Source organism: Mya arenaria, chromosome 6 (assembly GCF_026914265.1).
Source record: "Mya arenaria isolate MELC-2E11 chromosome 6, ASM2691426v1".
NCBI classification, from domain to species: Eukaryota; Metazoa; Mollusca; class Bivalvia; order Myida; family Myidae; genus Mya; species Mya arenaria.
The window spans coordinates 25637586-25655803 of record NC_069127.1 but is presented as its reverse complement, the minus strand read 5'-3'; the positions used below and the strand labels follow the sequence as shown (position 1 = coordinate 25655803).

At 34.5% G+C, this 18218-nt stretch overlaps 1 protein-coding gene across 13 annotated transcripts in view; it reads left to right on the top strand.

Annotated features, from left to right (window-relative positions):
• The window catches only part of LOC128238533 (CUGBP Elav-like family member 1-A), a 136721-nt gene that overhangs the window by 38488 nt on the left and 80015 nt on the right, over positions 1–18218 (top strand). For 12 of the 13 annotated variants that reach the window (XM_052954554.1, XM_052954549.1, XM_052954544.1 and 9 more), the window contains 2 exons: positions 5597–6513; positions 7512–7544. In XM_052954554.1, coding sequence (XP_052810514.1) covers positions 6488–6513; positions 7512–7544 — 59 coding nt within the window. In that variant the 5' untranslated portion in view covers positions 5597–6487. Of the gene's footprint in view, positions 1–5596; positions 6514–7511; positions 7545–12595; positions 12849–18218 lie in introns of those variants that run through there. The other variant, XM_052954546.1, reaches the window with a different exon arrangement.

Below are 18218 nucleotides of genomic sequence, written 5' to 3'. Positions count from 1 at the left end.
CTTGATTGCTCTCAAAGAGATAATTATTATTTATTATATGATTTCCGGTAGTTTATTGAGATTTATCAGAGTAATGAAATTTAACTTGATATTTCGCTGTTTTATTCTCATGAACATCAGTAGAGAATATTTCATTCATAGATGCATTCTGTGAAGTTTGTTCTCTTTGGTGCACACTTAGACTGTATAATATAAGGCCTAAAAATATATAGAAATGGGTCGGATTACCAAACTCTACCTACAAAATAGGCGTCGACCGTACCCTTTTATATCACATTTATATCACTGGTATCGCATCTTTTCAAGCTTTTTCATGTAGTAAGACTTAAAACATTTAGAAAGTCGAGTTAAGAGAGTTATTCATTATTCCATTATGTTCTAACTCAAAATCTCCCCGTCTCATAACTTCCAGACTGTTCTAAGTCTTAAATCGGCCAATGAAATCATGGTATTACCAACACAAGATTTATTTGTTCTACCAATGCAAAATGCTTCAAAGTAAGAACTGTCAGTTTAGAACACTTGAAAAACACAATTAATTATGAAAATGCATGTCCGATATCACGTACACAAACTGTTCTATCTCATAGAACTAAAGAGAAATCATTAATCTTAACAATAACGTATCATTTGTGGTTATTTTCGTTTTCATAAAAGTAAATATTGCACAAAATTGATGGTGTTTTCTTGGTTCTTGTTTACAAATAAACTCTCATATTGGAACCATATTAAGTGGAATGAGTGTAACTGTTCTATAGCTAACATGGGGACATTTGTTACAATGCTATTCTCATATACCGCATGCTATTTATTTATCATTGTCCTTGACAACTGATTGTACAAAACAGCTTTGTCACTTACAAGCCAGGCTCCAATTTCTCAGAAGTTTTTAATCAGAACAAATTTAATTACCATATTTATGAAGCTAAATATCTTATATAACCTTGGTTTTTCTAAATAAAAAATAGTTTATGGTGATTAACATAAAGATAATTTCTATTTAAAGTTCAAAATTTCTTCAGATTGTAATTATTACACAATTAAAGTATACCAAAACAAAAACAGTGAGTTTAATAGCTTAATCCTGTAAAAGGGGACTTAAGTAGTTTCAAGAAATTGGGACCTGGTGAACGAAATCTTTCTAAAGCAATGGTGTATGACCTCAATAACTCAGGGGTTGGGTTCTGTAAGTATTACTTATCCCAAATGTCAATGGCCAAATATCTTTATCTACAGAAACAACATGCTGGGTCACTTACAATACTTCAAACTGGGCTCTTTGCATAGCTAGCATACTCTTCCAATTATTAAGACTTTCTCTTCTGAAATAATTGTATGGCTTTCTCCCAGTCTCTCTGAGCCGTAGCTTGGTAGGATGCTGGCTTGGTGGATGTTTCAGAAATACCTGACTGACACAATACATCATCATTCTAACTACTTCTCATTCCACACTTTAGCAATGAGTTTTAAAACATTGGGGAATTTTGTTTGCCTATATAATAGTGTTGAGGGGGGTCTTTTGATAATTGTATTCCTGCACTTGAAGGGTTATGTTATGACTAGGTATGTCACTGCCTTCTGAAGTTCAGGGTTAATTCTGAAGTCAGGATTGAGAGCTGTCACTGCCTTCTAAAGTTCAGCGTTAATCCTGAAATCAGGATTCAGAGCTGTCACTGCCTTCTGAAGTTCAGGGTTAATTCTGAAGTCAGGATTGAGAGCTGTCACTGCCTTCTAAAGTTCAAGGTTAATCCTGAAATCAGGATTCAGAGCTGTTACTGCCTTCTGAAGTTCAGGGTTAATTCTGAAGTCAGGATTCAGAGCTGTTACTGCCTTCTAAAGTTCAGGGTTAATTCTGAAATCAGGACTCAGAGCTGTAACTGCCTTCTGAAGTTCAGGGTTAATTCTGAAGTCAGGATTGAGAGCTGTTACTGCCTTCTAAAGTTCAGGGTTAATCCTGAAATCAGGATTCAGAGCTGTCACTGCCTTCTAAAGTTCAGGATAAATTCTGAAATCAGGATTCAGAGCTGTCACTGCCTTCTAAAGTTCAGGGTTAATTCTGAAATCAGGATTCAGAGCTGTCACTGACTTCTAAAGTTCAGGGTTAATCCTGAAATCAGGATTCAGAGCTGTAACTGCCTTCTAAGGTTCAGGATAAATTCTGAAATCAGGATTCAGAACACAGTTGTACTGCCTTCTAAAGTTCAGGGTTTATCCTCAAATCAGGATTTAGAGCTGTCTGCAGCCTTCTAAAGTTCATGGTTAATCCTGAAATCAGGATGTTACTGCCTTCGAAAGTTCAGGATTAATTCTGAAATTAGGATTCGGAGTTGTTACTGCCTGCGGAGTTCAGGATTAATTCTGAAATCAGGATTTAGAGCTTTTAATTTACAACTATAGTACAGTTGTATAGATTGTGTTTTTTTTTCGAACATCAATTTTAATAAATAACAGTAGTGCATAGAATAGAATTGACTAAGGAAACAATTTTAAAAGGGGTTTGAGCCCCATTTCTCTGATTGGCCATGACTTGACCGCTGTTAGTGTACATTGTCATTTTAAAATTCTGGAACAATTTGCCAAAATGTCCTGGTAATGATTCCACTGAAGTATTATGGAGTAGTATCACATCTCCAACATAAATTATGCAACACCAATGGTCCAGGACTGGTCACGCGGTAACCCAATATTTTTCCATATTGGATTTCCTGCGCCCCATATAACCCATATCGGTTCACCCAAACATGCGGTTTCCTGTGCCCCATAATTTTTTATATCCCATTTTGGTCACCCAAATATGGTTTCCTGTGCCCTGTAGATTCCATATCGGGTCATCTACTAACCCCATTACTTATAATATCAGATATTGCAAGCCCTGTCGTATTTCCATCCAGCGAGACACGTCTGCTAGCTGATCTGAATTGTTTTCCCCTTTCAATATTCTCTAATTAAGAGCTGGTGTTTTATGGAGCAGAAATAAAACCTAGGAAGGAGGCTTTAATGCAGGACGGAACAATAAATGTAATATGTTACAATCCCATTGTGTACAGTAAACTTATATTGTCTGTGGCATCTTAACTGGAGACCTGATTAAGGCATCATCATCATGTTTTATATAAGACCGCCATGCTTTTATATAAATAAGAGAAGACAGAATCTGTTAGAACATATGGAAAATATCATTGATTAGGACAAAGGTTCAATATTTAGGATGAGGTTTCAGGGTGACCATCTTCCATCTGTCTGTCTCTTGTCCACAACTTCTTCCAAAGACTTTTTCCTCTAAACTACTTGACCAATTTAAACCAAACTTCTGAGAAATGTTCGATGTTTCAAAGATGACCACAATCTGTCTGTCTGTCTTTTGTCCACAATTTCTTCATCCACTTTCCCTCCTTAACTGCTTGACCAGTTTGAACCTATCTTCAGAGGAAATGCTCCATGCGTTTCATTCAGACATTTATCAAGGACAGCTTTTGATTGACCTGCTGGTCTGGTGTATCTGTTTGCAGCGACCAGCTTATCAATTTTGACCAAATCCATATGGCGCATTTGACCCATTGATAAGGTGTTTGTGTCTTGTAATTATAGTCTCTATTCAATAGTCTGGGAGTTATATTCTATATCCAAGTTCCTGGCTGTATAGAGCACTAAGTCTTGGAATACCTTGAATCTTGTGAGGTGCCGCAATTAATACTGTTTGGTTCAAGGTCTTGAAGTTGTAAAAGTCTCTGTAGAGTTCTTTGAGGAAGCAAAGACAGACATACTTATAGCCATCATGGGTGCTTTTATCGTTAATCATGATAGATTGTTGGCCTCCGTACACATAAGTAAAGTCATTAAGATTTCGCCTTTTAGTTGACTGTTGTTGGCAAAGATTAGGGGCACAAAAAGTGTCTGCATGGTTTATAGTGAGGATGAGATGAAAAAGTGTCCTGAAATTTATTATCGAAGCAATAAATTCAGTCAAGTCACAGTTACAAGGTATTCCTTCACTCAAGAAAAAAAATCCCGCTGTATTCTCATTGCCTTTGGCATATTGCGGCATACATGCCATATCCTCCGGCGGGGGGGAAAATCCCCCGGAATTTCGATTCATCCCCCGGTCTCCCGGCGGGAGATAAAAATCCCCCGGAATTTATTTATTTATTTATTTTTTTTTTTTATTTTTTTTTATTTTTTTTTAAATTTTTACATCAGGCAATAATGACAAAGTGAAACCACAGTATGTGAGTGAAACTCTCCAAAAGGAAACTTTTACAACAAGTGATCAATTAATTTGTAGTAATTATCAAAGGCAAAGAAATATTACTCTTTTGGAAGGAAGAAATTAATAATATTTATTCTATTCTCTTATTGTCTGAAAGTCATCAAAGCTGATAGAATTAAGCACAATTTTTTTAAAGACTTTGGAGGAAGGTAAATTTAATTTAATTGTCTCGAAAACATATTTTTCCAATGACATATTTTGTTCTGCAAGTGCATTACAGTATGACATGACAGTGTATCATAAAAATATGATAAATCATGACATAAAATAATTCTGTATAATGAAAAAGTTTAGAGGTTTTCAAAGCAAACTATATGTGAATACATTTTTTCATACTTGTGTCTAAAAATACTTTAAAATTTCGCCAACTTAGACCTGCTAAAAAAATCCTCCTGAATACAACCAAAATCCCCCTGAATTTTCAGCCTTTTGAACAAATCCCCCTGAATGGTCTCCAGAAAATATGGCATGTATGTTGCGGAATTATATATTTTACTAAGTTCTGCTTATTAATGAATCACACTTGAGTGAACTTCCTTGGTAAAAACTTAAGTACTCACAGATGTCCAATTTCAAAATAGATTTTAGAATCAGTGTTTGCATATACTTTTTTGCACGGTACCTTTTTCATTTGACTGACCATTTTGCCATTGCACTGAAAAAATAATCGCTGATATTGCAAAGTAAAAATTTGTTTAAGTATTACATTCCTTTGACGAAATATTAGATAGATAAAATTTGCGATTTAATGAGCAAAATAAAATTAGTCAAGCATGGATATCACTTAAAGTGTAATTCTGAATGCTTAAGATCATAGAAAGATACTATAAGTATTAATTTATATGATTCATTTTATTATATTATGATAGCATCAGTGCGATGGGGTGTTCATTATTATATGATTGTAGACTTGATCGATAGGGACAGCTTCTTATAAAGAATTAAATTGTTCACAAGATATCGCTATAGATTTTTGCCATAAAGCATTTAATAAGGATTGTAAAGTATAAATTTGATAAATGTAATTGGCAAGATGTGAATTAATGATTGTCAATTATTTATATTGCGTGAGGAACAAATTCTGTGGATCCTGATGGCCAGATAAGTCAGGTTATACGGAGATGAGAGAAGAAATATCTCTGGGTCTTGAACCACTGTTGGCAGCCAGACCGAAGGAGAGATCCTTAACTTGACTGTTGATCGAGTGATCGAACAAGCCAGTCTCAGCCAACAGTCGTTGTTCATTAATTAGTACGATTATTACTGGCTTGTGAACGTTGTTTCCGTACTTTGTTATTATAGTGTTATTTATTCCCTTGTATATTTCAGTCATAGTTCAAGGATCCGGAGATTGCATTGGTTGATAAATTCCGGGGTACGTTGGGGTAGCCAAAGATCAGTTATCTTGGAAGCGCTCACCAGATCGTGCGGTGTATCTAAGACTGTAGAGAGCTGCAATAAGCAAACATTGCTGCCAGTGAGGAAAATAGCCAATACGGATATCTTGTCAGCCTGCTCTCCCAGCGAGTGACAACAACGTCGCTTACTTCAAACAAAATCCTCCATTTGCCAGTGTTGCGTTAAGTCTGTCAAGTGTTAGGGTCTATTTTGTATAATTGTAAAGTGAACAGTGTTATTTTTTTTACTTTCTCTGTTTTGCGTTTCTCATTCTTTCTGCTGCTGTTGGCGTCCTGATGCTTTCATTGTGTCTACAGTAGAAATCTGTCAATTATTTGATCAGCATCGGTGAAATTCATGAAATTTATCCAAGGATACTGTAACTGAACCGTGTATGCTGTCAGTTTCTAGGAGGAATTATTTTGTATAGCTTTGAAGCCGTCTTGGATAATCATATTTTGTGACAGATAACTGGGAATTGGACATTTTCAGGAGAATCTCGTATAGAATAAAAGCTTAATTTCATGTGTCTTGTGATTGAGGAGTTTTATATAGAGCTCTAAAGGATACCAATAACTATCTGTTCGGAATTGATCTTCAGTGCTGGAAAATCCAGTGACTTCATATTGAAGTGAATGGTTTTGACAAACGCTGGGATATATTTGAAGCTAAAAGTGGGAATAAACAATTAACAGTGTTGCATTCACTAAACAGAAAGGAAGGAACCTGTGTGTACTTCTGATTGTGTGTGTTATATAGCTGCAAGGAAACTGTACTGATATTAAAGTGATTAACCGGTAAAAGACAATATTTACTCTACAGATGGATACTGACAGCCTTAATTCTAGGTAAATATGCCCCCATTTATTCTCAAGTGTGATTTATTTATATAGTAAACATGTAGTAACGATAATGCATTGATTAGTTTTTCCTTCAAGTATTTATACATATTACCAAGTGTATTGTCCGAAATAGAACCTGGGTTCGTTTTCACTAATGTCTTGAGGCTCAGTTATAGACTCTTGAAGCTTAGTTTTAGACTCTGAATAAAAAAAATAATGAACTCTTACATATGTAAGTGTTTCAAAATACCTTTACCTAAGTGTCATTTATTTTGACTAAAGATGTATGCCAGATTGTAGAGCAAATTATTTGTGACAGTCACAGCAATTTTTAGCATGGCTGCTTCTGTAGCTGCTACTAAACAACATGATTAAGAATTTGCTTTTCTGAGACCGAGTCTTAATGTTAGTGAAAATGAACGCATTAACTCCTCGCTCATAAAAGGGTCATATTGTTAATTACCGTTCTAACTAATAAGTATATTGTACAGCGGAAGCATATCCCTATTATTAGCACAAATAATTATCTATTGATTCTATTATATGGTTGCCGGAAAAGCTGAGATGATATTGATGTAAATATTACAGTTCTGATAAAACGCTTGGATCTTGTATCAAGTGGGTCCAATAACTATGGAACAAAGCGGAACTAACCTATGTTAATATTTCTAGCCTGATTCCTTCTTCATCTCTGAATTTTAATTGCTTAATCAATTTGTTCCGTTTCCAATCGCATGGTAAATTGTCATCACAAATAACCTTAATCAATGAAAATTCGTATATTTCTTCCATTATCTATTGATTTTATTGAAATTTTCTTTTGGAAACATACATGTGCTTGAAAGAGTGCTAATAAAATATGGATGAATTTTCAGGCCTCATATTCGCATTAATTACAGAGGCTTGCTTGAATTCAGCCCAATAAAGTTGACACATCCAGACATAAAATTGTCTCTAACAGGAATGTTGAGGAGCGAAAATTTAACATAACCTACCATTTTCAGAATGATGGATGACTCCGGCCAAGGAAATTTACAGTACGTAGCCATATATATCATTTATAGATGAATAATGTAGTCTCCTGATTTTACTCCTGCCCCGCTATTATTTGATGGCACTTACAAGCTCTATGATCAGTTAGTATGGCTTTATTTATCAGAAAATCTTGCTTCTGTTCATGGGAAATGACAGTGCCTTGGGAATAGATGGTCTGCCCTCTGAGTGAAGTTCTGTCAATATTGCAGTTGAATGATTTTGCCATTATTTGTTAATTATTTGTAAGGCAATTAACTGTTATTTATTTTTTATCACATTGAATTGTCTTGAAGCTATTTAGTGATTTATGATTTTAAATGATAACTGTTTATTAGATATTTACATCACTCATCCCCTATTGTCTTTTGCATAGAATTTTAAAAGTTCTGTATTTTATGTAAGTCTATAACTTTTATGTTTAAATTCACTATTTGAATTTCAAGCTTGCATCACTATTGAACTATTAACTCTTTCTTGTGGAATTCTCTTATATAAACTGAGTTCAGGGGGAATAACTCGTGTTGCTTATAAAAATATCAGTGGGTATAAGTAATATTGCTGATGTATAAATAAATTCAGGGTGTTGCTCATATTACTAATGAATAGATAATTTCAGGGGGCGTAACTCCTCTTGCTTATGACTAGATAGTTTAGGGGGTATAACTCATATTGCTCATAAATAAATAGTTTCAGGGGGAGTAACTCATATTTGCTAACAAATTTATTAATTTTTATTAATTTCAGGGGATGTAACTGATATTGCTTATGAATAAATAGTTTCAGGGGAAGTAATTCATAGTGCTTATGCATTTTTGAATTTCGTGGATCTTGCTTAAATTGCTAATGAATTATTAATTTCAAGGGGGGTGGGGGGACACATATTGCTAGTAAATGAATAAAATTTTGATGGGAGTAACTCATATTGCTAACAAATAAATGATTTCAGGGGAGTAACTCATATTGCTAACAAATAAGTGAATACAGGGGAGTAACTCATATTGCAATGAGATGAATTATATTTGGGGAAGTAACTCGATCATATTGCTACGTATGCCTGTATAATATAGAATCCAATACTATCACTTAGTCTATGTAGATGAAAATTCAACAAATCTTATCATAGAACAGTTCATTTATATTGAAGGATACATTTTTTGCTTTAAAGATAAATGGCCGACCAATTTTGCAGTTTTCTTCACTAATTTTTTTTAACTTGAGCCTATCAAAACCAGATCTCTTCAATATAAGCAGACTATTATAGATAATGGAAAGAAGGATCTGTCCAGATTATCATGCCTGGTTTCAAGTTGCTCGCCACTTATCTCAGTGTAGTTAAAAAACTTTAATCCGCTTCTGTTTGTTAGTAAACTTTCAGTATTTAGGTTTCTACTTCAAGTACCCGCTTTGAATGAAGTGGCAGGTACTTCAGGCTGGATATCCCAGCAGAAATATTTGCTTATTTATTGTATCTTTAGGATAATTTTGTATATAAATTATGCTGAACCCATGAAAAACTGTTAATAGTAGCAATGAAATAAATAACATAATACTTTATTTAATTGGTGAATATAAGAGGTTAATTGCATCATTTATGTCAAACAGTTGTTGGCAACAGTTTTTTTAATAGTGTCAAAACAGCAGGTATAGTTCAAACCAGGTTTTAAAAAGGACATGGGGCTACAAAGAAGGAATGGGTGCCTTAAAAGGGAGCAAAGGCCACATTATAGAACTTATTATCCGGGCTCCAAATTAATCTGTCAAACAGTGTCAAAACAATAGTTAAGGTTTAAGACAGGTTTGAAAAATGTTTTTAGATAGGTTTGTAAAAGGACATGGTGCTACAAAGAAGGAATGGGCTCCAAAGGAGAAAAGGGCGCCGCGCATTATTTCAGCTGTTAGGGACTTTTAACCTGGCTTAAAAAGCCTGGCCTTGATCATGAAATGGGGAACATACGAGTCCAAATAAACTGGAAATGGCTAATTTCATTGCTTATCTTGTGTTCTGTGTTTATCTTTTCAATTTGATAAATAATTTAATCCTATTTTTATCATCGTTTGCAAAATTTTGGCATATTTATGAAGCAATTTGGGAAAGTTTTGTCATTTGGGAAGCAGGCTCATTTGGCTCCTATTAATTATAACAGGTGAAAAAGTTCTGATGTGAGTTCGTACCTATGTTTGCAATAAGGGTTACAAATATTAGAAAAATGTAGGCAGGTCTTAGATAAACTCTGAAAAGAAAATTCGTGTGACATAATGTTTGGGCAACAATGAAATAATAGTTTGTTTTGCATTTCTGACCGATTCACAAAAATACCTAAAGGTGTGTAAGCCTTTCCGATGGTTATTTTTTTGTTTATCATTTTTCATTATGGAATGAAGGGGGTTCGGAAGTCAAACCTATCTCCCATATAATCCATACCTATTATGTGGCTAGGGAAACCGTCATACTGACTAAACTATTCAATGTGGCCATGTATAAGAATATTTAACTAATAAGTTGATTTGTTTAGCTAGGTTCAATGTCTTTCTCACTATAACTCCGAAAGTAAATTATTTATGATCTGTTTTACATGACTGTCAAGATTTATTTTCTGATTATTTTAACGAACAAAATATTATGGTCAAACAGTGATAAAACTAATGGCTAAAAAGCCCAGCAAGTTCGGTGTCACCAGACAGAAGTGTCAAATGAAAATATTTGGATAGCCATATTCTGTAGTTTTAACCCTTCGTTTTAGATGCTGGGTGAATTTCAATGGTTAAAAGCTATAAAATTTGTAAATGAATAAGATGTGACATGGCCATGGCTGTAAGATGTCATTTTAAAGCTGAGATAGGCATCTTTAAGGTATAAAAAGAGTAAATTATTGTAAATAGTTGGCCTCACTTGTGTATCGGGTGAAATTAGCATACAAGTATAAAACCTTGGGAGTACTTCTTTGGTAGCTTTCAGAGGGATGTTGGAAATGAAGATTGATGGCTTTTTAAAGTCATTTTCATCATCATGGTAAATGGTTTCGCAGATTTGCTGTATTGAAGTCAAGTAGCTGGTTGGGACCCCTTTTTTCCTGGGATATAGCGTTTTTTTCTTGAATATAACTGAAGAAGTACCGAATATTTTCAAACAAAATTTCACAGAGTAAAGGTGTAGGCCGGGGTCCCCATTTCAGTAAGATATATCTTCGTCGTAAACCCTAACACTGCTAAAGAGTACTCAGATTCAATCGTAAAGATTCGGGCAGAATCTATCCGATAAATGTCCTTACGATATTTTTATTGAAACGCAGCTTACACAAAAAACGGAATTAAGCCTAGAAATTTACGATTGTAAGTCATACAATCTTTGTTGAACGAGGCCCTGGTCTAAAAATCTAAAGTATGCTTATGTGAAGATCAAAATGATCACCTGCCAATGTTCAGTAAGACAGTGTACTGTTCCAGTAAATCACCAATTTATAAGCTTTCTAATTATTTTTAATAAAAAACCTTCAGAAAAAAATGAAAATATAACAAATTGATAACAAAATATTTAATTTATTTCTATTTTCTGATAAAATTATGATGCTCTGTTTAAACACGTATTTTGAGGTGAAATATTTTCCAGTTTGCTGAGTTGTAAAAAAATGATAATTCCCCACTGGAAGAAATATGGCATAACCTGGTGCAATTTCAATATTGCTGATAAATTGCTCGTTTCCAGAGAAAAATATTAGTTTTCTGATTTCAAAGCTTTATTTAAACACAAACTATCATTTGTTTGAACACCAATCATAATGGCATTGCTAAACAAGGCTTTTACAGAATGGGCGAATAATTGGTATGGGTGAAAAAATGGTTCAAGTAACCAGTATACTATTTTTTTTTGGCTTAATTTTGACAAAAGCTTATTAAATCACATTTGCTAAATATGCAACTTTTGTGTTGACTCTTTAAGAAGAAAATTAGGTCACTTAAAGTCAGAGTACTGGCCCCAGTTTCTCGAAACTTCTTAAGTCCCTTATAATAGGATTAAGCTAATCTCACTATTTTTCTTTGTCTTTAATTCGCTTAATATCAACTGCAAAACGATTTATTAGACTTTAAATAGGAATAACTGTTACAGTTATCACAATAAACCATATTTTATTTATCAAAATCACATTCATGTATGTGTCTTGTCTAATTGAAATAAGCTACTTAAGCCTATTAAGATTAAGAAGTTTCGAGAAATGGGGGCCTGGTGTCTATATTAAGAGTTTAAAGTAGGGTTTAAACCCCAGACCCCTTGGGTGGGAGGTGGACACCTACAGCGGATCTCAGTCCACCATAGCCCTGAAAGAGTTCAGTATCTGGCATGTCAGCTCATGCGCATTGTTCAAGTCTAAACCTTTCAAATATGTGTTCCTATAAAAACTGATGTAGTGCAGTTGTGAATTATTTGTTATATAACTCGTAGCGTTAAATAACGCTTTATGATGCGATAGCTTTACAATGTGATATCTTTATAATACAATGTCATGAATATAGCTGAAAGTAATTGTATGAAAATTATGAAAAGATATATTGTGTGCTGGGTATTAATAGCAGCTGAAATATAAAAGATGGTTTCATATTCTTGAATACAATATTATTGAATATGTCTTCCTTACTGTCAGTGTGGGATCCAGCCGAGGATTTAGAAATGTCATAAAATCTAGAATGTCGTATTGATGTAATCATATTTACTCTCCTATTAACCTTTTCAATTCCCTCCTGTTCTTGATTGATTCATAAATCTTAAACGCATTTAAACCAGTCTTTATTGTGACAACTTTCGCTAAATTTAAGCATTTACACTTCTATTACTGCCGCCGTGCTATTTATGTTGATAACGTTGTTGACTCAATAACTATTTAGGTAAATAAAATCAGAGACTATGTTAGAGTGAATTTTACTACTTTCCATACAGAAGTTTCAATGAAATTCTTGTTTAGTCAGATAATTGCCTATAATCGGCATTTGTAAGCCGATATGGTGTATTAAGTTGTAAACTTTCTGGTTCAATAGCAGTATTAAATCAGCGATTTAAAACGGGGTAATCTTTTGCTAATAGTGTAGCCTATTTGTGTGATATAAGTAATAGAAAGTATTTAATTTTTTTATATTTATAGTTTTTGAACTTGATTGAACTGGACATTGTTCTGTATACAAGTTTACGTTGACATTTACAAATGTGAACAACAGTAGTTGGGAATGTAAAAGGTGCATAACAGAATTGAGATGTTTGCATGTGACACAAAGGAATTTTTCAAATCTCCAGCATAGTGTACTATATATATTACAAGGTCAGTACGTTCAGTGTGGTGATTTTGGAATGAATTGACGGAATACCACCATCAGAAATTAGTCTTTTTTTGTACACGAGGACAGGCAAATTTGTTTTTTATTAAGGAGCTCGGTTTATATATTTGTTTATTGATTAATAATTACTTTCGAAGAACAATGAGACAGTTTTCAGGGATTAAACTGTCAGTATGCCAATGTGTGGATTCTTGTCAGAAGAAACTATGTTCATTTTTCTCCTAAGATACTTAGTATCATAGTATCTTAAACTAAGGACTAGAGTACTTAAACCAGTGGTAACAATAGCTGCTCAAAGGGGCTTGACAAAATCAAACAACTTTAGTATAACCTATGCACAATAATAAACAAGTAATAAGAATAGTATGATTTCAGTATTACATGTATTACAGCTAAGTAAAATGTAAGTATTAAGTGCTGTAACAGGTTACGTGTAGCCAAACTTAAGTGTATTTTTATCATATGTCTGCCATGAACCATTATGCTGACCATTGACCATTATGTCTGCCATGAACCATTATGCTGACCATTGACCATTATGCCTGCCATGAACCATTATGCTGACCATTAAGCCTCCATGAACCATTATGCTGGCCTTAAAACATTATGCTGGCCCTGAACGATTATGCTGACCATTGACCATTATATGCCTGCCATGAACCATTATGCTGGCCTTGAACCATAATGCTGGCCCTGAACCATTATGCTGACCATGGACCATTGACTGGCTCTAGACCATAATCCTGGCCATGGAGCATAATGCTGACACCATTGACCATTATGCTGGCTCTGGACCATTATGCTGACCATGGACCATTATGCTGATCATGAACCATTATCCAGCTCTGGACCATTATGCTATATATCCATGAACCATTATGCTGGCCTTGAACCTTTATGGTGACCATGGATCATTATCTGGCTCTGGACCATTATGCAGGCCATTGAACAATATGCTGGTCCTGAACAATTATGCTAGCCATGAACCATTATGCAGGCCATTGACCATTATGCTGGCCATGAACTAGTATGTCGGCCATGAACCATAATGCTTACCCTGGACCATTATGTAAGCCCTGAACCATTATCTTGGACATGAACAAGTATGCTTGCCCTAAACCATAATGCTGGCCCTGGACGTTCATGTAAGCTCTCGGACATTATGCTTTCTCCTGGTTAATTATACTTTCTGTGGACCATTATTCTGGCCCTGGACCATTATGTAGGCTCTCAAACATTATGCTGCCACAGTACAATTATGCTGGCTTTGGACCATTATGCACCAAATATGCAATGGATATAATTGTGCTAAAAACATGTTGAGAAATCATTGCATGATGTAAAAAATTATTGAGTTAAAGAGACCTACAAATGAAGTTTGCTAATAACTTGTTAGCATGCAAGAATACCATCTATGCAAGATTCTTTGACAAGTTTGGAAGAAATCAAGATGTTTTCCAGGAAAGGAGATATTGCCAGAAAGGTTTTTATCTCTAAAAACACACTTTCCCTTGCAATAATCAGAAACTCAAGACAAATTCTGACAAATTGTTGTGTTCTTAGAATAAGCATATATTTCTTATTAAATGATACAGCATTGCATTTCTAAAATAGACTGAAAAAAAAAAAAATGTTGAGATTAATTTGCATTTTTTTGGCATTTTCGTCAAGGGCTTTACATTATTTCGGCAAACTTATCGTAGGTAATGTCTTGTTTATCTGTTGCTTTTGAAGATTCCATCTAGTAAATATTAAACTACTTCAGTGGTTGTCAGAAATCCTGATGTTGTCATAGACTGAAAACACTGTTAAACTATATTCATGAAGTCATGTATTCTAATTGGATATTGTAAAATTATACATGCTAAACACACAGATAAGTGCCGAGTTCTGTAATTGAACTTACATATCAGATGTTATTCTTCTAACTCTTATAAAGTGTCATATATACTCTGAGCTGAGTGCAATTCTGTGAACTGTGTCCTACAAATTTTAGGGTTAAATATAAAAAGAATTGAGCAAATTACATGTCTTAAATTTTTCAATGGCAATTCACAGTCATACTTTCTAAAAGTCATTTATCTCCCGCCAATATATATCGGACACCCAATCAAAATTGTCCTTGCGATGTCTTGGCATAGACACTATGTCTCAGAATTCTCTGTCTTGGAAGTCTGTTACTGGTGTCCTTGTCTGGAATCGATGGCAAATTGCCCATAATTGGCGGCATGTCAGGTTATGGTCAGGATTTAGGCTTCGTTTACATGTCCACTTATTATCCCCGTCCAAACGTCTCAGTCCCGCCTATGTCATTTGTCCTGCTTTCCCAAGTCTTGCATTCAGTGGTGACTGTGACTGTTCTGCAGGGTTGCACCAATGACTTCATATGACATTGTTTTAGAGGTGGCAACCTTATAATGTAAAACCTTTGTCCCAAGAATTTCAACTTCATAAGAACAATCATCATGTTAATTTTTGTCTAACCTGCCCCATTTGGAGTATTTGGTTCTGGGTGTCGACTGAATCCTTAAGATAAGCTATAATGAGTTATTGCCCCTTTACTAAGCTAAACTGCTTAAAAAAACACTTATTATGAATGATTTCATCAAACTCCATCCCGACCACTTGTTAAATGAATTAATCAGACTCCATCCCGACCACATGTTAAATGAATTCATCAGACTCCATCCCGACCACATGTTAAATGAATTCATCAGACTCCATCCCGAACACTTGTTAAATGATTTCATCAGACTCCATCCCAAACATAATGTTGTTTTCAACAATGATAAATAAAGGAGCCATTTGAAAAGTCTGTTTCAAATAAATGAGCAATTCCAAGAGATCATCTTGCCTTTAAAAAAAAGTAAGGTTTGTTTAGGAATGAACAGGATGTGGGCTGTGACAGAAGTCACGCACCTTTTTACCTTTTAAGGAAAATCACTATTTTCAGGAAGCTTTCATTGATAAAGTTTATTGCATTTGACACCTTTCTCTTTTGTTATTGCGATTTCCTGCAGCACTTTATCCCGAGTAAATGCCATTTATCGATGCCGATGACACTGGTGACTGCTCCTGTCAGACGGGATTCAGATGTGGCTGCAGTCTGCAATTAGAATATTCAGCCATTAAATCAGAATGCAAACAATCGAGACTGAAACATCAATTTCTCATTACCAGGCTATTGGGATTAACATTGAGCATATTGACATTGTTTGTAGGACATACTCTGGGCTGCTTCTTCAGAGTGGGCAGTTTTCTAGGCGAGGCTGATGAGTTCTGCTCGGTTTTGCTTATAAAGGCGTTAATGATAATTAAAAAAAATGAACACCTCAGATTTCCTGAATCGCTGCATTAATTCGCTTTGAAAATGCATTCTGATGTGAATATAAGGCTTTTGTATGTTATATGGAACCTCGTGAGCTCTGCTGTTTGTTCAAAGAAAAAAGTCCTGGTATTTGTCGCATAGTCTTATTTTAAGCAGCGGACTGGCGTCATGATTGCGTGCATAAACTAATTTGGCCATAACTCAGAATTTGTTAAAGATATTTCCATGAAACTTAGTACACTCAGGTTACCCATGACAATATGTGTATGTGTGTAGATGTCCATTACTTTGGCTTTACTAATAGTTGAGTTATGCCCCTTTATAAACTGAAAAAACAACAACAGATGAGCATTCAGGCATACAGTTACAATATTCTTATCTAGTAGGATAAGTAAACCCTAAAATTAAAATACATTTGGTTCAGGTTACCAGACTCTACCTATGAAATAGGCATCGACCCTATTATTTTTATGGTCAGTTGGTAAAAAAATATATATTTATATATATATACATATTTGTTTGTAATATAAGACATATAAGTGTGGCTTTTAAAATGTGGTTTAAAACTTTAAAAGCTTTATAATGAAAACGAACGCAATTATCCAATGATGACAATAATGTTCTAACATAAAAACTAAAAAAACTAGCAAAAAGCAACAACAACAAACACACTTACCTACCCTACGTGTTTTGGGAAAGCATGTAACCCTTACCAAACCATTTATTTTTTGCCTAACCATGCAATCAACTATCCAATAAGAAATCCAATTTCAATGATTTACAAAAACTTACTCTAATAGGCTCTACATGGGGTTCTTTAGATTTGATAAGTCAGGGCAGTTATGGTAGTAATATTAATTTTTGTGAATTCTTTTCCCAGACAAATGTCTGAATTTAGGCTTATATAAATCATTAAATGGCATTGTTGTTTTTTCATCTTAAAATATTCGCCAGGAATGTTTGCTAGAAAACCATGCAAGTCCTATAATAGAGAAGTATTGTATTCCTATACATCATAATAGACAATCGTGCCACAATGGTATTATCCGACTCAATCAAATCTTGACAGAGCCGCTTTCTCTTGTAATTTTGTTATTGTATGTGTCCTGTATTATGCGGAGATGCACAATGTAAAAAAGGTCAAAGTAAGAGAATTCTAGAATTTCCGTAAATCAGATTATTCTCGTTACATACAATCATGCAGGGTGGGTGGGGCTTGGGCACAAGGGCCAGTTATGCCCTCTTTTTTGTGAAAGATTATGCTAGTATCCAAGGCTTTTTTCTGTCCATTTTGGGAAAAAAGACCCTAGACTATTTTGGAAATTATAATTGCGACATAAAATTTACAGGTTTGTGAAGAAATTCAAATTAAGGTCTTTTTGTAAATTTGGGATAAAGTACTTGTAAAAATTGAGGTTTTTCAACCGTGTAATAGTAACTGGCATTATTAGGAATAAAAACATCAACCAAGTTATCATTTTAGGCAACTTTGTGAAATTAGTGTAATATAACCTTGTCAACCAAAAGTGCTGATGAATGCATTTTTAATTGTGAATAACCAATTATTCTGAATGAAATGTTCCCATGCTAAAACCCCAACTATTTTTAGGGGCAAGATGTAAGTCGAGAAGCCTGGCTCTTTGTTACAGCAATTTCATCTCATTTGGATTTTTTTTCTGAAATAGTCATGTATACATATTTGGATTAGGAATGGGTCGGATTGTACAAGTGAGATGGGCAGAAAAAGACCTAGTATTTTTCAAATTGGGGAAAACGGCAATAGTTTTAAACCATTTTAGTTCAGAAGGTCACCCCTATGGATGGTCCCAGCCTTCTAAAGTATATAGACAAAAAAGGTGGTGACACGTTTCTGAAGCGGCCCAGACGAGATCAATAAACAATGACAATAATATAATTATTGTCCATTTTATAAAAAGTAGATGTGTCGCTTTACATTAAAGATGCTTTTTCGAGATGATCTTCATATGTTTTTCATAAATGAGTTCATAGAAAAGTATTTTACTAG